Source organism: Hyalella azteca, unplaced genomic scaffold (genome assembly GCF_000764305.2).
Source record: "Hyalella azteca isolate HAZT.00-mixed unplaced genomic scaffold, Hazt_2.0.2 contig3998, whole genome shotgun sequence".
Taxonomy (NCBI): domain Eukaryota; kingdom Metazoa; phylum Arthropoda; class Malacostraca; order Amphipoda; family Hyalellidae; genus Hyalella; species Hyalella azteca.
The window spans coordinates 65692-88066 of NW_025934225.1; the positions used below are offsets into that span (position 1 = coordinate 65692).

The window sequence follows — 22375 nt, forward strand, 5'->3', positions numbered from 1 at the left end:
AACACAAACAAGGATCTTTTCTGAATCTCCCACAAATGCACTTTATTTTTAATTCCATATTGAGTTCAAGTAATTTATAGTTAATTTTGGAATCGGTAGAATTAGAAAAAAATATTCTTTTCTATTGTTTATCATTTGCAAATTCAATTTTGCTGGTGGTCACCCAACACCATGGCCACCACGCGACGAATAATTTTCACTCTTTTCTTACATATTGTACGATATTCATGCTAATTCATTTTATATCCTGAAAAAATATTTCACTGTATAACTAATCTTACACCGAATTGTCCAGGGTGAGAAGTACACATGTGGTGGTGCGTTAGAAGCTCATCAAGATCGCACCACTTCAAACGTGCCAGCCCTCATTTCTCAAACACAAAAACCCACGGTCGCGCCAATGTCGTCATTTCAAATTCCTTTTTGAACGAAGACCTAAGAATTTAAATGAACTTAATTTCAGTGGGCGGGAGACGCCAAAGTGTGGCCTCAACTTGCCGGTGAAATCGATCCTGCAAGACGCGCCTGAGCCGCTGACGCTCACCTGGGCCGCGGTTGTGGCGTTCGTGGTTGCAGGTTGGACGGCATGGTTGCAAGAAGCATAGCGAGTTGCCTGGTGGTTTAACAGGTAATTTTATCAGCTGGTTATGAAGGTAAAATTGCCTAAGGACCGATGATTTCTTCAGAGTTTGTTGTATGGTTTCAATGGTGAGTTGTTGGTTGGTTGCGCGTCATTCATATCTACAAAAAGAGCTGCTCGACAGTTTACACAATCAGTTCCTCTCTGAATCGTAATCCCTACCTGTTGCACACTGGGGTAAGCGAGCGGTTGCATGCCTGCTAACTTACGCTTTGGCACTGAACAGATATTTGTTTAAACAGAATCAATAGAGAGTATACTTTTCGGCTAAGATACGACAAATCCGAGATGGAGCTCTATAGCCTTCCAGGGCGCAGTAACCACTGATTATAGTGCCACACTGCCATTCAGAGTGACCATGTGGGCTGTTACCTCGTCCAATTCCCACACTCTGCTGGAGTTTTTCTGAGTGAAGTTTATCATCCCCCGCTTCGATCTCACCACATTCTCACCAATAGTTGGTACCTTACCTCTTTTTCAACTGCGACCTCTTCTTCAGCTTATGAGCTCCCGTGCAGGGTGTGACTTCCTCATATTTCTGGGACCTATTCCTCTTCTGGCTAGGTACACTCCCTTTCCCCATGACTGGGACATTATTCCCCCTACCCCCCCTGCTAGCCGGGACCCTGCGATATGTAAATACTCTGAAAGAGTTAGCACCGCAAGTTAGGGACCTCACGCCGCGTTCCAGCTCACATTTTCCCCTTCAAAATATGAATTTATTAAAAATGTCCCAAAAAACACGATATTTGCATAAATTTTGCTGGCACTCTCCCATCCGAGGGTGAACACAATGCTACAGAATTCATTAACATAACAAACAGATCTTCAATTACGGAATGTTCGTCAAGCAGCTCCAGATCGCGATCGCTGGATTCCCTTCGTCGGTAGGAAGAAAATACGCAATCTTACCTTAACCGAGCCGATGAAATAAGATTTGTGGGCGGATATTTCACCACAGTGGATAATATTGTCAGCATGGGCAGTCTTACAGTCTTTGTGAATTTGAAGCTAATTCTTCTACACAATCAGTAGAGAAATATCAACATTATAGGCATGGCGAATTGAAAGACTGGTTTACCCGCATAAGAAGTAAAGAGTTCACTAATATTATAACTATAAGCATGTTGATTTGATGGGCTGGGTGTCCGCATAAAATATTTACGAAGTTATGAATATTAAGTCAATACTTTAAAATAAATATACATTTATAATTTACAAGCTAATCAATATAAATTACTCACATCAAGTAATTCTTAGAGATTCTTCGAGCCATAAAAGCACCAGCAAATCACAGCGCTTCGTCAGTGACTGACTCATCTATGGACCTGAGGCTGACCGTGGAATGCTGCGGGTTAGTGTGTATTGTTTGTGATTGGATGTAGATTCAAATTTCAATTCTATATTGTTCAACACCTGTTAATAAATATTTCGTTTCATATAAAAATGACATTGATGCTTAATTATGTCACTGAGACCTTATGCGGCTGCTTTATTGCAACTCAATGAGTAAACATGTCACGCTGTTGGGAGCTATTTGGTGGACCTAGCAACTTTAGTGAGCGAATGGTTATTTGGGACGCTTGATCCATGCCAGGATGTGTGAAAATCCTCTAAGAAGACCAAAATAAAAAATGGGAAGAATATTAATATCTACGCGGTAACTCTTGCAATGGTTTGATAGGAAAATCTTTTGAAAGGCATTCATTTGGCCTCATAAAAAACCTGGTCATTTTTGAAAAATGTATTTTGTTTGCTTCATCTTACGGTGCATGGAAGCTTTTGCACGGAATGCATGAACATCAGAACCTTACGTCAAAGTGTCTGCACGGTAGAGGCGTCTGCACGGTAGAGGTGTCTGCACGGTAGAAGTGTCTGCACGGTAAAGGTGTCTGCACGGTGGAGGTGTCTGCACGGTAGAGGTGTCTGCACGGTAGAAGTGTCTGCACGGTAGAGGTGTCTGCACGGTGGAGGCGTCTGCACGGTAGAGGATGGCAGGAGTAGAGTTTGTGGCAGGAGTAGAGTTCGTGACAGGAGTAGAGTTCGCGGCATCAGCGGTGAAGCGAGGCACAGGAATCTCGCCAAGTTCAAAATTCGAAAGTATCGAATTCATGCCGGCCGTGCGTAGGTATCGAAAATAACAGTAGTACTGGCGGCTCAAGTTGTGGCATTATTTTGCAGGTACACTAACAGTAGTAATATCTGATACTTTATTATGGAGCGTTAGTATGGTGCGACTACAAAAAAACTAACACGCATAGTAGAGGGGATAAATTGCAGTATAGTGGGAGTTTTAATTTCGTATTATCCTTGGTGATAGTCCCAGTTTAATGTGAATTTGAAACATGTAGAATTGATATATATTAATTAAGTCCAAAAGGTTATCTAGATACATCGTTACACGATTCTTCCTGCACGCCGTATGCTGGAGCAAATGACGTAGTCGTGGCCCTTGAGCTCTGCTACAGCTCCGTCAAGAAGCCCTTGGCGTAGTCCATGTAAAAATCTCCCTGAGGAATGGCTACCAGATTGGAAAAAAATCCGTTGCGAATTTGGTGAGAACGAGAGGGTGGTTCTCGAAAAATATCTCAGTTTAAAAAGCAAAAACACTCGGGATTAGACCTGGCAGAAAAACGGATTCACTCTTAACGAGTGGAGTGCGGTTGGACTGATAGCGAGTTCGGCGCAGAGAGTGAAGTCCATGGACGACTTTTTGACTCACCTTCAGCCTGTGACATCGGATGTGATTGACCTGAAGGGCGACGTGACGTAGGTGGAGAAATGAGTCAGTTCCGTAGGGTTTAAAGACGGAATGAAGCTCTGCAATAAAGTAAGTAGGTTTAAAAACACAGTTGTTAGTCTTTTTTCACGGTGGATTCAGCCAACACGTTTGTGCAATATGGACGCAGAGTTTCATTCCTATCAATGTTTTTTAACAGATTGTCGTGCTATAGATTTAAAATGCATTAAAATACTTCTATCTACCAAAAAAAGTATTACACGTCCAGATACGTCATGTTTCGAAGTATTAAAGTATTTATACAAAGTGGAAGATTTTATCGAAGTAATATCGAGACTGGAAAAGTTGGACCCTCTGGACCGCACGAGGGCCGCTCCAGCGAAGGCTTCAGGCAGCATCGCTGCTCCGATGCGGCCGTTTTAAGGCGTCGATAAATCAGACGGCCGCTCTAATCTTTCCTTGTCTTAAAAAGTGTAAAATTTAGGAGCAAGGGCCCGGGGATTGTCTCATCTGCATGGCGACGTCAGAAGCATTCGTATTTTTTTATGGGCGGAACAGATGCAGTGAAGCATCCATTTCACCGCCACATTGCGGCCCAACGTTTTATGTGAACAGAGCAGCTGCACCGCACTGTCTTGTAGTGTGCTTATACTGGCCTATGCATGTGTTTTTAATTAGCCCTTTTAGCGCATTTTCTCATTTATGGAAAAAATGCACTATTTTGCTCGCCATGTCCGTCTGTCCGTCCATCGGTCCGTGACCTCAAATTTTCGTCGACGAGAAAATGCGCTCTCTGTCACTCACTGCAGTGAGTACTGAGTTATATTTTTTTATTAATTTACCTCCTAACCTGCTTGATGAAACTGCATTTGAACCTACCAACAATCTGCCACTGAATGGAATTAAGTTTTGAACAGTTTACAAATCAAGACAGGCTAGTTGCACAGCCGTTAGCCTGCTACACGGTGAGTTGAACCTCTTCAATGTTGCTTCCTGTAAACATATCATCTTGCACACAAATTTGTTTCCTCGTTATCTGTAGATAATTTTAGCTCACAATCTTTGCACTCAGTTCTTCTGCGACAAACTGCGTAGCATACGCCGCTCGTCGCAGCTGCGTAAATACGCTTCTGCGCATTTCTTCAAGCTGCGTAGCATACGCAGCAGACAAATAACAAGTAAGAAAGTCTTCGTATGTCGTCTTTTTGGTGATGATCTTTGCCACTCTATTCCAAATTATTGTAATTACGGCATACATGGTCGAAGTAACTCGCGCTCCTACTTACCATGCGGAGTCTAAGGCATCAGTTGAGCGTTCGTATTTCTTGCGTCTAGCTCGTGTATATGCTGAGGAGGCAGTCCGCTAATGACGTTCGCAGCAGGAATGAAATTATATGTTTGCATCAGAAGCACAGAATCAATGCTATGAGAAGAAGATACTGTTGACAACACGACTGATCAGGCAATTTTGATTCCTGTGCAGGCTTTGCAAGCGTGTTTCTGTTGGAAGATATGTGGAGAACACGTTAGAGTAAACGACGGCGGCAATACAAGCTTAGTGAAAGAGCTATCGACAAGGAGTTGTGTAGCGAATACATCTGAACTATTGTACACTGAGAGCGTGAAGTGTCCCTTACGAGAAGTGTGTGGGGGGAGGCTGGTGATCGTGTGGTGTTCGTAAGCGTGTGAAATCGAGATGCTGGCGAGCAAGTCTTGGCTCCGTCTTATTGCGCGCCGCATGAATATGCACGAGCGTCGCACCAATCAGCGCCGTACGTCCCGCTCCTTCTCTTCCAAGTTCTTTTCTTGTTCTCATATAATTATCGATGACGTCAAGTCAAGGTGTTGTTTCTTTAAGTTTGTTCGCTTTCTAATTAGGAGTAATTAACAGTCTCATAATTTTGCACGCCAAAATTTGAAATTTACTGCTACCGGCTCGTAGTGCTGGCTTTAACTTTGTCTTTCGTTCTCAAAGTTAGAAATAATTTTTCACTAAAATGCTACATGTATCAGTGCCCATAATACCTTATTTAACTTCAAGTTTAGGTTCTGCTTTTTCCAATTTGTGATGCGAAATCATGTTTTAAAACCTCTTTCATCATAAACACTTTTTCTGTTTCCGAATACAGACGAGAACCTTGTGCATGAATTATGTATAAAAACGAGACGTCTCCTACATATGCGAGCTTTTGTCTTTTCGTATGTGACGTTCATTGATCGCAAATGCCGACAACGAAGGACCGCGGCGACCTTCATTACGCACGAATCTTTATAACGAAGTTACGTTCACTCACGCTAGGGTCACGAACCCGACGTCGTGCCTCGTGTCGGGCATCGTCCAGCCCGGGGCAGTGAGGGTTGCCTACCCTCTTTCTGAGGGGATGTCTATGACCTCACGTTATTAGATTGCGCGGGAAAACATATACAGTGATTTTAATTGGACCTGACATAACTTCCCTAAATTTCTTTGCATATTTCAAATCGATGTTTAAGCCTCAGTAAACGACTTCAAATTCATTGTTCGACTCTAGAAAGAAAAAAATTATAAGGAAAGTCGATAGGATATATAGTTGGGAATGTTATAAGTATTAGGGATAATTTTAATTTAATATAGTTCAAAATTCATATAAGAAGAAGGTGGTATAATTCTTATCCGTTCAATGTCTTGAGTTCTATAAAACTTCTTTCTTGCCAAGTGAGAACTGATAAATAATTCCGATAAAATAGATATGTCACATTTTTTTATGAACTGCAAAGTAACTGTTGTGTTGCTGGGTAATACAAATTAGAAAACTGAAATGAGTTATAAAAAAACTGAACATTTTATTATGAGCGAGAATATCTTCATTTCTTTCTTAAGTTTTCGTCAGAGCGAGTGGCTTACATTGATTCATTACTAAACTGTTATCTATAGCGTTTACCGACTTGGTAATGTAATCATCAAGCACACTTCACTATACCTATGTTCTAGAAAAGATTGAGGCATTCCTTGTCTGTGTTCCTGGAAGCTTTCGTAACGTTATTTTTCTTGTGTATTGCAGCAATACAGCGTTGACGCTTAACATTTTTCCACTTTCCATGCATCTTCGCTTCCAATTTTCTTACTTTGATACGCAACGAACGTAATGAAGGTATCTACAACTATTTTATGTTAAGACGAAAAATCAGAGTTTCCAATTCATTTCATATTACCATGCACCTATCTGATCATCTTGGTGCAACTGTTTATTAATAATTTATGCTATCCCTGAGCTCTTCCAACTTTTAGTTTGGAAATTCAATCCGCGTTCTTTCCCTTACCCTCGACCATCGCGGCTTATCTTAAATGCAGCAAATTTCTGACGCTGGCCTCGCCTGGCGCTGTCGAGTTCAAATGCTTTCTCCCGACGCGCGCCTGAGCGCTCCTGCATCCGCTGCCAATTCCAAGACAAATGGGATTCCAATGAAAAATGGAGCCAATGGAAGGCAATTAAAAATGGGCCCATCACAGGCGATACATTCTTTATAGCGCCTTGGTACTGTGAGGGCTGTGGGTGTGAGGGCTGTGGGTGTGAGTGCTGTGGGTGAGAGTGCTGTGGGTGTGAGTGCTGTGGGAGTGAGAGCTGTGGGTGTGAGTGCTGTGGGAGTGAGGGCTGTGGGAGTGAGGGCTGTGGGTGTGAGTGCTGTGGGAGTGAGGGCTGTGGGTGTGAGTGCTGTGGGAGTGAGGGCTGTGGGTGTGAGTGCTGTAGGTGTGAGTGCTGTGGGTGTGAGTGCTGTGGGTGTGAGTGCTGTGGGTGTGAGTGCTGTGGGTTTGAGTGCTGGGGCTGTGAGGGCTGTGGGTGTGAGGGCTGTGGGTGTGAGTGCTGTGGGAGTGAGGGCTGGGCAGGGATAGGGCTGTGAGGGCTGGGGCTGTAGGGCTTGCATCGGTGTCCGCCTCATCATTATGCAGATAAGCTTCTATCGATTGCCACTCCAAATAAAATAGAGGCACTTAATGAGGAGCGTCTTCTGAGACCCTGCCCTCTACTGTTGCTTCTGTTGCTGCTGTTGTTTTTCTTGATAATGTTGCTGTTGTTGCTCTTATTTCTGTTATTGGTTCCGTTGCAGTTGTTGCCCCTTTTGCTGCTATACTTATTGTGTTGCAGGCATTACTGCTTATTTTGTGTTACATCTAGCGATTCTTCTGTTGCTGTTGTTCCCTTCGTTGGTGTTATTTTTTTATTTTGCTGTTGCTGCTATTGTTCATTTTTCAGCTGTTGCTGCTTTTCTTCATTTTACTGCTGTTGCTGCTATTGTTTATTTCACTGTTGTTGTTGCTATTGTTCACTCTGCTGTTGTTGTTGTTATTGTGCATTTTGCTGCTGGTGCTGCAATTATTTATTTTTCGTTTGTTGCTGCTATTGTTTTTTTAATAATAGCAGCAACAACGTTTATAATAATAATGAAAATAGCAATAATAAATAATAATATAATAATAATAATAAAATGAAAGCGTTTTTAATTTTGCTGTTGTTTATTGTTATTTAATTTTGTTTGCCCTACTGCTGTTTATTGTTGTTTAATTTTGTTGGCCCTGCTGCTGTTTTTAATTATATTATTTTGTTGGCCCTGATGCTGTTTATTGTTATTTAATTCTGTTTGCCCTACTGCTGTTTATTGTTGTTTAATTTTGTTGGCCCTGCTGCTGTTTTAAATTATTTAATTTTGTTGGCCATGCTGCTATTTAATGTTATTTAATTTTGTTGGCCATGCTGCTGTTTTAATTATTTAATTTCGTCGGCCTTGCAGTGGTAGTTATTTCTGATGCAGTTATGCTCATGTTGCTGTGGTTGCCGCTGTTGACTCTTGATGAAGTTTCATCTGATGTTTCATTATTTTTCCTCCTGTATGTGTTGCTTCTGCTGAAGCTGCATGTTGTGTCCCCATTGTGCATATTTATTGAGTCTCTGATGCTATTTCTAGTTACTTCTCTTACTTTTTCCTTTGCCTCTGTAGCTTGTTTTTCATATATTACTAGTACTGTACGAGTATAAGTAAAGTAAACAGCTTCTGTTGTTTAAGTGAAGTATAAGTGAAGTAAACAGCTTCTTCGCAACTATTGGACCTGTTAAAGGTGTTGATTTGTACGCTTGGAAAGACAGGTGCACGAAAACAGAGCTAAGCTGCTGCTGCTTGTTAAACACATTCAATTGATTTAAATACCTTGCAATTACTCGCATCTGAATTTTGAAAGTAACAAGATGCCATGGTTCTTCAACTTGAACTACCATGCACCATGTGAGCACATTTGTGCTTATAGTTGTAGCTGTAGTCCTCATCATATCACATTTTAAGTGATACGAATTGTTTCGACACTTACATAATGTTTTTCATTTTGAGTTACAAATTTCCATCCTGAGTTAAATTTTTTCGTTAGCATTTGGTTTGTGCGTGCATATTATATTTTTTCAGTCTTCTTTTTTTGGTTCACTACTTTTATTTCTCGTTTTGTTAGCCTATTTATACCCATGTTTGACTTCCCTCCTTATCCCTTCCACCTTTCCACTCCGATCATTATTCCATTTAATACCATTCCTCGTGCGCCCTCACCCTCCCCTCTTCTTCCCCTCTCCTCTTCCCCTCTCCTCTTACCCTCTCCTTTTGCCCTCTCCTCTTACCCTCTGCCAGGCTCACCTCTACAGCTTCTGCTCAATTAAAAATCAAGGGGAATTTTTAATATGGCCGCTATCGCTATGTCCCCACCAAAAAAAGCCACAATATTAAAGAAATAGCCGAGGAAAAATGCAAAAAAAAATCCTTGTTTTCGCAGGCGTCTTTCATCAAAGCCGCTCGTCGGACCAGCGCTAGGCGGACCATGGAGGCTTCGTGAGCTATGTTGCGTGTGAACCTTTCGTTCATAATCATCAGCATTTATTTGTATAAATTAATTAATCTCTATTTTCCTCGAGGCCAAGTGTTTGTAACCTGGCAAGACGTGATTACAATCTATTCGAGGTCTAATAAAATTAAAGAAATTTTCATCAGGTGTGACATTAATTGTTTAAAACATTTCATTCCTTATAAATATTCATTTCGTTAGTTAATGGTATTTTTTCTTTGAAAGATATTCTTCTTACTCGTACAACCAATGAAAGTCATAACTGTCAAATAATTTTTATTGGACTTATTCCTCAAATTCTCGACTGCCGTGCCTAACCCAATGGCATGCCTTGCAACCCAGCCCCCATTTATCCTTTTGATACAAACCATATTTTCTTTCCCATAAGTCAATTCCTCTCTAGTCCCCTGTTACCGAACCCGTTTTTCTTCAACGGAACAACTTGGATCTGAACCCCTCCACAACCCCCAGTCTTAACTCCTTCTGGCCTGAGCCCAGCACAGCCCTCAACCCCCTACAGTTGCTGCAACAAACCTGTAAGAAATGAACAGGCGTCGCGAGGCGGCGATGCAGTTGCTGGCCGCGGCGCGTCTATTCATTAATAACGGAATCAATTTATTAGCGCCGCTGCACCATTAATCTGGCGCGCAACAGCGGCTCCTGCAAGACGCTTTTCATTGCCGCTAATTAGGAAAGCCGGTCTTTTGGCGACTGTGGCAGTGACGCCGGCAACTGCGGTGCGGTGACGCTGGCGACTGTGGCAGTGACGCCGGCAACTGCGGTGCGGTGACGCTGGCGACTGTGGCAGTGACGCCGGCAACTGTGGCACGGTGACGCTGGCAACTGTGGCACGGTGCCACTGGCAACTGTGGCGCGGTGAACGTACGAGTCGACGCTGGCGACATTCTGAGACGACTTACATGATTGCGATACAACAACTGTAATAATACAATAACGCATACGACAAGGTGACATGCGACTTATAGCCAAAAAATTACGAGTTCTACTCGATCAGAATGTTCACTCTAATTCCATTCGTCGTTCCTCGTGAAAGCATGAAGAATTTGTACAAAATCTCAATTTTCACCGCAAATATACATAGCCCATTTCTTAACATTCCCAGAATATTCGTGCAGTGGGCGTTCACGTATTAGGCTTATTACATAGCCTTCGATGAGCATGGAACATTCTTGTTAGAATTGTTAGAACTTTCGTCAATAACGTAAATTAATATTAACTGTTTTTACGTTACTCGGACCCAGACAGGTTGAAGTTTTTTCACCGTACCTCAGTTGTTTCCGTAAATACGCATGCAACGTTTTTATCCAAGCTTTGGTGAAAGATCCACCTCATTGCTGTCATTATAACACCAACATCTCTTTTATAAAGTCTCTGCTACTACCATTTTAATCATAAATAATCAAAGTCATTTTCTTTTTTAAGCAGCCGTTAAGCATCAACCGTTTTACATAAAGTCTTCCAGTTAACTCAGATTAACTCGTTTTCTTGAAGAATGTCCGCCGTATCTACCGTTGAGCATCAACCGTTTTACATAAAGTCTTCGAGTCAGCTCAGATGACCACCCCCGTTTTCTTGAAGAATATCCGCCGTATCTACCGTTAGACATCAACCGTTTTTTGTATAAATTCTCGGTCATTGCAGCTGATATGCATGGCGAGTCTTGTATAAAATCCCCGTCATTGCCACCGATAAGAATCCGGATTTTTTTCTGTCCGTTAGCTTCAATCTCACGACGGCGGCACGACGAAGCTTCCAGACGAGTGCATTTCAGCCTCATATAGCGAGGGGCTTTTGCGCCCATCCGCCTGTTTTTGAATTGCGTAACGAGCGATGAAATTTGATTCTCAAGAAAGGGTTCGAAACTGGCGGAAATCAGGCCTCCGAGGAAGGGATGTTAGATAAGGAGACCCGTCGCAAACAACGAGCAAAAACATCGGAGATTATTTTTAGAGATTTTTATGAAATATTCAAATTTCCTGCATTTTTACAGGCTAGGTTACATTTTCCATTACCAAATAGCACGCTCGTAATTGGGTAACAAAGTATTTAACAAACCGCGTTCCAATATTTATTCCGCAGCTTTACTTGTTCTATAGCCGATTACATAAACAAAAGACGGACATAATTGCTACTTTACATGTGTGCCCCTGGCGAGTGATTGCATGAAAGAGTATGCGTTTCTGTCTAGTGTATCTTTTTCAGGAAAATATTGACATGTGAATTATCAAATAATATAAATTACAAGTGAATGACCTTTGCAACGGAAAGCCAAAGGCCCTAACACCGTTATATTAGAGTAACAAGAAAATACTTTAAAAATTTACAATTCTGAGCAATAAAAAGAAATATGAAATCTATTAAGTGATACTCCTCGCTCGGTATGTATATCTATTATATCTACTGGAATCAAATATTCATACGTTGCAGATATTATCTCTGCCAGTGCTTCACAAAATTTAAATCAACCTAACTTGTCCTAACCTAACCTGACCTAACCTTATTAGGAATTCTTCCGATTACTCGTAATTCGGATAGCGAAACTAACTCCAATTTCGATTCCTGTAATGGCCGCACTGAATCTAAACAGACCCCAATACATTTTCCGATAATAACTCATAAAGCACAATTAAGTGCAGTCTCATGCAGCCTCCGAAGCAGCGCCTCCGCCAAATAGCGAAGCACCAATGAACCATCGTCGTCAGCCTCGTAATTTTGCTGCTCAAAAGTCAATGTGTTTCCCTGCGGCAATCACAACGCACACTCGCATCCTGCAGACTGACGCAATCCTAAGCAGTCAGGCGTTGATCTCACCCCCAGCCTGGCAGCCTCGTAATAAGTTCTTGCTAATCCCAATGAGCTTCATTTTTACACCATCGCTGGTTTTTTCAACGGCCGTCCAACCGAGTACGGCCGCTACAAAGCCCCACTGCATTCCTGGTCTGGAATTAGCTCAGATTCCCAGGAGGGGCCTCAAGATGCATCGACAATTGGAACGCCAAACGTAGCTCCTTGCGAGCCCTCGATTGCGTTATTTTTTAAGTGAACTGCAACTCCTTAACGAACGCCGCTTTTTGCAGCGCCATCACGTCTGCATTCAAAAACCTGATGAGCCCGCGAACGAGGGAAATGACTTTTATCTCGGCGACTTTTCCAAAACAGTGCTTATTTTGTGTTTATGGCTTTTACTTGAATAAACAAAAAAGAAATTATGTTCTTTTAAAAAGACATTGTTCCCGAATGGAGAATTATTTGTCCACTGATTAGTTAAATTCGTTTTCAATTCGGTGGAGGTGAAATTTACTACAAGATATATATAATTTTGTCAGTGCTTTTGTTATATTAACTAATTGAAATATTTTTGCGTTTAAGAACTTCAAATAGATTAGAAACTGGCTCTTTTTTAGCCAGTTTCTATTCTATTTGATGCTCTAATTGAAATTCGAAAAAACTCGTCATAAATCTTTAATGACTGGAGACAATGTTTTCAATCTTTTGTACGTACAATATAACTGGCTAAAAGGTCGATTTTGGCAATGCATAATGTCATTTAAATAAGCAGTTTCTTATTTTTCGCTACGTTGTTTAGTGTCACTCGCATTCCATAGCTTCTATCTACATCATGTGCATCAATTATTATCGAATTTTCTGTCTTCCCACTTGCTTCACTAGCTTTACTCTACTATACTTGCAAAACACATGATTCTCTATTTCTTTTTTCAACTTTTGCTCTCCCTTCTTTCTGTCATTTGCTTATTTATTCTTTCTGAACATAGTTCTTGTTTTCATCTGTCATTGTCTTTCAAAACTTTATCAAATTATTGCTCGTTCTTCCAGGCTTCCTTCCTTTTCTCATTATTTCCTGCCTACCTAACCTCTTCCTTCCCCTCTTCCATTCGACTTCACCGCCCCAGCTTCCCCACCCTCTTCCCCTGCAACAATGAGCCACGTAGTCACGAGATTCGTCTCCCCAGAGCCAAATTAAATAGTTGCCCTTACAAAAATAAATGCATATGCAGATTGCTATGGTCGGGACCCCTTCCCTTCACCTAATTCCGCCCACCGTTCCTCCGTGTTCTGACATGTTGAGGTTCTACGCACACACACAGAGCTCTTTAAACTCCACACGTGACTTGTGTCGCCGAGTGAACACTTGCTGAGTGAGGTAGCTAACGGGTAAACCCTTCGCATTCAGTCGTCAGCTATAATTGCCTGGGATTTGTTTATGGAAAATATAAAAGGATTTTTATTTGAAGGTTTGCTTATATTTGTGAGTTTTGCTGGTTTAATTAAGTTCGCGCTTATTCGACCAATGGTTCGTAAAATGGGTGCACTTGTTTTCCGTTACTAGTTCCGAATCTGAAGATTTTGCTGCCTTATCATGACAACCCTTTAGAGCATTAACTTCAATCGCGATTGAGCACTTTTTCCCCCAAAAAAATAAACGATAGTCTTTAATGTGCACTTAGCATCTTTACAAAGAAAATTCATTGTCAAGCGTCTAGTGAACTTAGAATATTTCAAAACCACTTACGTGAATAATTTTTCTTAACAAGAAAGTAAATGGCATTAAATAACACTTCTTCTGATATTATATACTATATCCACAGCGATAATGCCTCTAAGTTCCACGTAACTGTGCACGCCTGCCATCTGAAACGCTCCCTTTGTCGAAATCACAGGCGTTTTATGAGTGGCCGACGATGCGACACTACACCCTAACATACCGTTATGTTCTGCGGCGAGTGTACACATCCGGTCGCGATTTGCTTGCGTGCGGAGTGGCGCCTTGTCAGGGGACGGCTTAAAATAAAAAGGGTGACTTGGAGGAAACAAGGAGCTGTTTGCTCGGCATACAGAGAAATGCTTGTGTAGATTGTGACAGGTAACTTCCAGCCTCGCGTGGGCGAACTTCACGGAAATTAGATTTGACAGAACAGTTGTGGCGAAAAGAGTACTTCTGTACGCGAGAATTGGAACCATGTAGATTCAAAAGGTAAATAAATACAGTCGACAGTACTAAGTAAGCAAAAAAACGAGTTTAAAAATTAAATTAACAAGTTTAATTTTGAAATTTTTTAACGACTTTAATTAAAAATTAAAAAATTTAACTCGTTAAATTTTTAACGAGTTTAATTAAAATATAAGTCGACTCTGAAAAATATAAGTCTCTAAATAGATATAACGTTTTGAGGGTTGAGACAACCTATACAGTGCTAAAGAGAACAAGTTGTGTAAGCGAACAGAAAAGCAGGGAAGTCGATAGGATCGCGGCAGCGCTAGCGCCAGCAGTCTCCTGTATCGTCGACGGAATGGCTCTTAAGGGAAGCGCCGTTGCAGGCCAGGAAGTGCATCAGATAAGTCGGCCGTTATAATTAAAGCCATTCACCATCGCAGCTCTCCAAAAACACGAAAAACTCGCGACTTCATTAGAAGGCAATGCAGCCAGGGAGGCGGGCTGCTCTTGTGCCTGCCAGGGCCTCATCGCTGCCGTCCATGTCTGAGAAATGGCAGTTGATGAAAATGTTTGCAGAGATTAAAAAAATTGATGGAAAAATGCGGCTACAAATTTAAATGGGGTAGCGAGGATTTCAAGACAGTGCATGAGACGAGGGCTTTTTATGAACTCACTCATGGCAGTTGCAGGAAGGGAAAAGTTGCTTGCTGTAATGGAAAGGCGGCTGGCGGCATGATATTACTTCTAAAACTTTTTAAGGAAAAGCTCTCAGCAACTTTAAATATTCTTTTGCGTGTAAAATTATTATTCTAGGATTAAAATTAAAAGTTATTTTCTCGAAAAAAAGCCTGAATGAGAGACATTGATTACATTCCATTTAAATGGTTAGCATTGCTTAAAAAAATCCCTGTCTTGCCTTTTTTCATTCGACTTCGGCTGCTCCATCTTGCTGGTCCTCTCTTACGAAAACCTATTCCCTTCTCGTCTCCTCCTTCCCTCGCAAGGATTTTTTCTCGCCCTCTTCCGCCGTCGCACACGTCCTCTTCTATGGATGTGAACCTTGCACGCGCGCGGCAAAAGCGCCAGCTTGCATTTTGTGCCAAGAGCGACGCCCCGGCAAGGGTTCTTGTGAATGCAGTTTTACGGGGCAGCAGTTGGGCGGAAGCAGGGAACTTTTTCTCTTGTTTCAGTGACGCGACGGGCGCTGTTGCTGCTGCCTGCATTGCGGAAGCTGGCGTGTGACGAGCCCTCTGCTCATGTCAACGGTGCATCTGCAGCAGACAAACACAGATTATTTGGTGCCTGATTTGTGATGATAAATATGTTTATATATCATCGGTTATAAGTATTAAAATAACTAGATTGCTTAAATCGCAAGTTTATCAGGCATTTAAAAACAAAGAAAACAGCCAAAATATTAACCATTTCTTAAGAAAGAAAACGTTTCCGAGTCCAGCTCCATCGTCAGTTCAAAAGTTCAAAACCTATAAGAAAAGCAGAATCAATTAGAAAACTAAATTCACATCGAAGATAAAAAGGTAAATATCATCGGTGTGTCATCGGCGGTGAAAGCTTTCATGAATGTAACTTATGTCTTTGACCGTCACTAACTTCATCGGTATCTAGCATGTCACTAATGCCACTGACTGATAATAGATTCAATTCTACTTAAATGTTGAATCGAATTTTGTTACATTCACGTTTAGTTAATCAAGTAAATCAAATAGAATGTTTTAATTTCCCAAATAAAAATCTCTACAATATTCTTGCGATGAATTTCGGCAGAAATGCTCGCAATATGTTAATTAACAACAAGTTACACATCCATCCAGATACTTATAAATGTCCCATCGAATTTCTACACAACAAAACCGATTCCGCTTATCTATTGATCGCTTTTTCGTCGTAGATCAAAAACGCAAACTTTCAGGTATAATCTTTTAAATCTTATATTTATATCATATCTAAGACTTAAATCCTTATAACAAACCTAGTGATTTTTGACTATTTTTCAATAAATTTACCGAACTCCACGCATATAGTACAGTTTGACGTGACGGAACTGACCTCTCTTGCACCCTCCACCACCACGCTGTTGCTAAGCAGCAAACTCCACCAGTAACAACTCAAGCCACAACTTGCCGCTGTCGTTTCCACTGATAATCTAACTTCCGTGTATCCCGACAATTTTTCCTAATGAAATTCTCTAAGAAACTTTCTCTAACTTTCTTTGAGAGTTGTTCTTCTTTCTTGTTGTTTGAAGTACTTGATATTCTTTCTTCTTCTTGTTCTTGTTCGCGCTTAAACTTGTAGCGTAGAACTTAGGCTCATGGTTTCTAAACTTCTCTAACTTGCGACATCAACTTTGTCCGACTGAGTTGCCTTAGCTTTTCGATCGTGTGGTCGTTGCGCTCATGCGTGACCTTCAAAAATTCATGCGTGACCTTCAAAAATATTTAACACTCAATATTCGTCATTTAAAATTAACGTCAGTATTACACTTATTCTCTTCGCTACCGCTGAACCTAAGTCAGTTTAATATATGCTGTTAATATTTTCATTGATCTTTTTATAAGCAAATTCCGGTTGCAGAGAAAGATCATCACGAAATAAACCTGATGTTTTCGATAACTTATAATGAAACTTATTGTATTAATTCAGTAAACTTTCTATCATGAACTTTGCAGAAAATTATTCAGATTGATGACAAGTTGAGTCTTCGTAACAATGCGTTAAATTGCTCAATACAACAATGATTCAATTAAAGCATTTATTCAGTTCCTATAAGTCCGTCTGATATCAATTAATGCATTATTGAGCATTAATGAGATATCATTGGTGAAGGTATTAGGTCACTATTGAGGTTAATAATCATTTTATCTTGTCGTAGTATGCAAAATGATTCCGCAAATGATCGCCAGTTAATAATTGAACACAAATTAAGAGAACGTCGGGCGAGCATCGCTTCAAAATATCCATTTTCATTGCGACAAATGAGAATCCAATTCTTCGCTGGGAACATCGTCATGATTACGATGAGGATTTTTTATAAATAAAAAGAGGACTAATAATGAGGACTTTTTATAAATTTAAGCCCATTTGAGGCTCGGGCTGACCAGCGGCGCATCCGCACGGACGGAAGCCACGGAAACTAAGGCCCGAGACAACCGGACACAAGTTGTGACCTAACTTCGACCCTGGCGTGCTTCTAACTTAGTTTTATAGAGCGCAATCAATGTCAACAAAAAGTTGAGCAAGCAGGGAAATCTGGTGCGATCAGGTCATTGAGAACGTTGCCATTAAAGCTCTGATCTCAACTTTAGTTTGAAAGCAAAAAAAACTCGGAAATACGCCAAAAGTTAAAGTTAGGCGGGAAAAAGTTGAGTTATGACTTGGAAAGTTGGCCAATGGTGTAAGTTGGACGAGAAGTTGCGATCTGTTGAAGGTCGGATGCGACGATCAGCTGGAGTACTGTCTGAATCAGCTGGAATGCATCGAGTTTCAACTGTCGACTGTAAATGACATTACATCATGCAGCGGCATCTGACATCACCTTATAAACACTACGCTATTGTTGCAGCTGCAGCTGATATAACATATAATATGTTATATGCTGATATAGCTGATATAATGTTGCAGCTGCAGCTGATTAACTTGCATAATCCAGTAACCGCCAACGTTGCAGCTGCAGCTGCTGTCCTGGTACGCAACGTCAGCTGAGGTCAGGTTACACATGAAGTCATTGCTCTATTTAAACAATAACAACGGCGAGTTACAATACGACTCTAACGCATTGCAACTCAGCGGCTCAACGAATCGTCATGAGTCAGAAGTAATTTAAATTATTCAATTTAGCTCCGTATTTGCCCAATTACATCTGTTGATCGCGCAGCTGTTAATCATGTAGCAGATTTCGTGCAAATGTTAACCGTGCTGCCGTCGATAATGCAGCTGTTGATCGTGCATTTGTTGAATTTGCAGCCTTTAAACGTGCGGTTGTAAAAAAGCACTCACCTGTACCTACAAAGCATATATAATAGTTTCTATTTAGTATAGTTTACATGTGGTAGGTTATATATAGTTCGATTTACACATGTATATTAAATAGACCCAAAGACTCAGTAAATATGCCGATGGTAAAATGAAAAGAATCAATGTTTTTTTCTCACCACTTCGCTGACGGTTAGAGCAAAAAACGTCAATATTGAGTGGGAATAAATAAAGTCGCGTGAGTTGCGAACTGTAGCTATGTTTGTTCATTAATAATGAGAGTCTATCGTGCTGCAAACCACCGGTCTGGGGACCAGAGACTTTGTTCAAGTTCAAACTGCGATCGAATTACAAAAGTAATAGAAGACCTCGAGCAGCGCAGTGACCGAGCGCTGGCGAATTAATAATGTCCGGGGCACGACACATGACGCCCATTATCAGCCAAGCTACAGGCTTCGTTCCATTAGCTTTACGACGACTCGTGTTTGAGAAGCAAAAAGTAATCGTAAAAATAAATTCCATAATGCGAAGTTGCTTCGAAAGTTACTAGCGTTTTTTTAGTAATTTTAAACAGTCGTTAGTCGCTCGCATGAACTTTTTCACGTCGCTTAAAAAGTTCCTCCTTGACTCCTGAGGAATTTTTCCCGATATATTTTCTTTAAAAATATAATACATGGATGTGTTTAATGAACAGATATTGACACTCAAGATAATATAATCTAATTAACTTTAAATCATTGTCAAATAACGAATAAATAACGAAAATTTAAAATAATCGTCTGCACGCGTGAACAAAATCTACCTGTTAGACAGTAAGCGAGCATTGTGAACATACCAGCGGACGACCGACCACGTCGCAGGCCCAACGTTCGTCCGCAAATCCGAACAACGTACGCCAGTTACGTACGTCTTAGAGCTTCAATTCCTGTGCTGCAGCGAGAGACCCTGCCGGTCAGAGCTGAGTCAGCTGTTTGTCTTATCAGCGCATGCGATAAGGCGCTATAATAGCCACAATTACGCCTACGATTCTTATCAAACCGAGACGCAGAGTCCGAGATCAGACGCTCGCCGATCGACTGCACGAAGATGCTTCTTCCTGGCACGGCTCCCAAACTTGGCGTTATCCTGCAATTAAAAATGTTCAAATGAAATCTAATTTCTAACAGAGCCACTGTAATTGTTCTCACGCACTGTATTTTTCTGTTTTTTACGATTTGGGATCAATTATGTAAGCACAGGAATTGAATTGACATGAAATTTGGTCTGTTTAATAGTTTACAGGCAGTATTTAATCATACCGCAAAGAGTATATTAGAAATTCAGATTAGCCTGCTGAGGTACAGAGAGAGTTATTATCAAGTCATTGGATTCACATCAACATTGATTAACTCTTGCTCGAAAAAGACAGAAAATTGTAACTTATGATTCAATCTTCCACTATATCGTCCAACGATGAGATTCATCAGACTCGTGTAGAAAATATTTCAGAAACAATTTAAACCTCACTTACGAGGTCGGTAACATGGATACAAAATGCATGGACAGAGAAAATAAATGCTCCCAGGCTGCGTGGAAGCTGAAAAAAACTGCAGAAATACGAAGATGCGGCGATGTCTTGGGCGCTAGATCGATGGCTTTCAAACAGACGGAAATGTTTGTTTTTTGTTAGGCTTTCTGCTAAGAACAAGACAGGCCTACTGACCATCGCTTTCAGGCAATTTGCAGGCCACGGCATCGGCCCCTTTGATGGTCAGCGGCGGTCAGGAAACGATGGATTTTTTATGCATTTCAAAGAGGCCTCGAGGCGCCGTAAGAGAGGCTCCAAAAGATCACCGTTATTGATATCTCGAGACTGTGAAGCTCAAAGTGCGAGCGGAAAACATTAGTTTTCTTTTATTGCCAACGCTCGCGGCGACTGGAAAACGATGCGCTGCTCCAGTGGTATTGTCACTTGTGCTGTGATCATTTGTACTTTAATATATGCAGAATAGAGCACTTATTCAAACTACAAACTTGATTCTTGTTTGAAGGGGAAATTTTAATTTCAGCCTCAAATTTATTATTTCCTTTTCATCCTGCCAAAGATTGCGGAATTCGGCTCATTAGGTTGTGACAAAGTGAGCGCCAGATGAGAAGCAATTGCCTACATCCAACTCTTGTTATGCTGGGATTCACGTCTAACATACAGTAGGTAACTTCTATTTATTTTATATACTCATAATATTTAGAACTTTCTTCTGCCTCATGAGCTTGCCAATCTTACAGGATGCAGTAGCCGATCTGGCTTCGTGGTCCGATGATAACGCAGCCGGTAGGGCCTCGAACTACGATAATCTGTGTTAGCCTAGCCTATTTAACCGCATGAGCCTGTGCGTCATTAGGGTACTAGCCTCATGATCCCACCAGCCAGCTTATTCTTTTAATCAAGTAAGCCTTCACGGGCTAATAGCCCCTCTAGCCGGCCTAGCCTTACGTTTAGCAATGTATGCCTTCATAGGCTAGTAGTCCCAATAGTCAGCCTAGCCTCATAGCAATAGCTAATAGCCCCACTAGTCAGCCTACCCTCATGACCTCATGACTAAGCCTCATAGGAACACACGTCACGCACTGCCACTAAACAACGCTGATATGCCGCCCCACGCCCGCCATCTCTTGCGCCATAATTAAGCCCGCCAGACGAGACTAGCGCTGTGCCAGGACTTCTATCTGCCTTCTTCATCATTAATACTCAATATATTCAATAAAGTCGCAATCATTACGTAAAATTCGCGAGTCGCACTAACTTGCAAGACTTTTTGAGTTGCACCCACGCACTTTAGTGATGTATGCATTCACAAATGCACTTGAATCCCCAAATGACCCGGGCTCATCAGGATCCCCAGGGTCGCCAGCACTCACCGGCGACTGCGTGAGGGTCCAAACCCGTGGGTTTCTTGCCCGCTTTTTTGCGTGTAACCCGCGGGGTCATCAGAGACTTCCCGCGGTAATTTGAGGGGAGGAGTTCCCCTCGTGGACCCTCACCCCAGCTTACTCTCGATTACTGGTCTTTTTCTTGCCCTCTTCTTGTTTGAGGAAAATATTCCCTCATCATCGGGTCATGGATGCAACTTTTTCAAGTGCTCCGCGATTTACAGGCGATTGATTAAAATAAATTCGGAGTGTATACGTTTTTTGTCATCAACCAAAAAATTTAATTCTACCTTGAGTTTGAATGCGAGAAATGAAGGTTTAGTGCACATAACTTCAGAGAACTTATAAAACTATTGTGGATTTCGGTAAATTGAGACAAAATTTATGAAATAAATACATTTTGCGGAGCAAAATGTGTTGAATTCACTGATACTTTCTCACAAATTTCGTTCAAAATGTAGAAAGTATTGTCCGGCATTAGCATAATAATTCAGTATGAACTTAAGCCTGCGTTACGAAAGTTAGTGTGCCCTGCTCCACGTGAGGGGAGTGAGGGAGAGGGGGTGACGCGACCTGCATTGTGACCTGCTCCACGTGAGGGGAGTGAGGGAGAGGGGGTGACGCGACCTGCATTGTGACCTGCTCCACGTGAGGGGAGTGAGGGAGAGGGGATGAGGGGAGGAGAATGATGATGGTGAAGGAAGCAGCGTAGGAAGAAGAGGGAAGAAGAGGAAGAGAGGTAATATGACAGGGAAATGAAGAATAAGAGCAGCCGATAAGAAAGAAGTAAAGAGTTAGAAGCATGATAGTGAAAAGAAACTGAAACAAGAAAGCAAGGGAAAAAACATATAGTGATGGAGAAATTATATTAGAAAGCAATAAAGAACGTAAAAAGTACTAGAGTTGAAACTGAAGTATGCGAACGATAACATAAATGTGAATGATAACATGAATGAGTAGGGGACATTATAATAAGATAAGGGAGGGTGGGAGGAGGGCAATCCCGAGTGAAACTCAGAAGTAATGAAGTCAATGGAAACAAAAACTGGAGCGGCCGTTGAGATGCCAGCGATAAACTGATGCGGGGGACCAGACGAGCGGGACGATGAGACGTGACTGTGTCCAGCTGCTGGATGCTGTGTGTGGTGCACAGCCCAGCTGCTGGATGTTGTGTGTGGTGCACAGCCCAGCTGCTGGATGTTGTGTGTGGTGCACAGCCCAGCTGCTGGATGTTGTGTGTGGTGCACAGCCCAGCTGCTGGAT

The 22375-nt window shown here is 41.5% G+C and overlaps 1 protein-coding gene across 1 annotated transcript in view; it reads right to left on the reverse strand.

Annotated features, from left to right (window-relative positions):
• Positions 1–6882: 6882 nt before the first annotated feature.
• The window catches only part of LOC108679013 (autotransporter adhesin SadA-like), a 52215-nt gene continuing 36722 nt past the window's right edge, over positions 6883–22375 (reverse strand). Inside the window, exon 3 of the mRNA XM_047879854.1 lies at positions 6883–7316. Within this exon, the coding sequence (XP_047735810.1) occupies positions 6883–7316 (434 nt within the window). The remainder of the gene's footprint in view (positions 7317–22375) is intronic.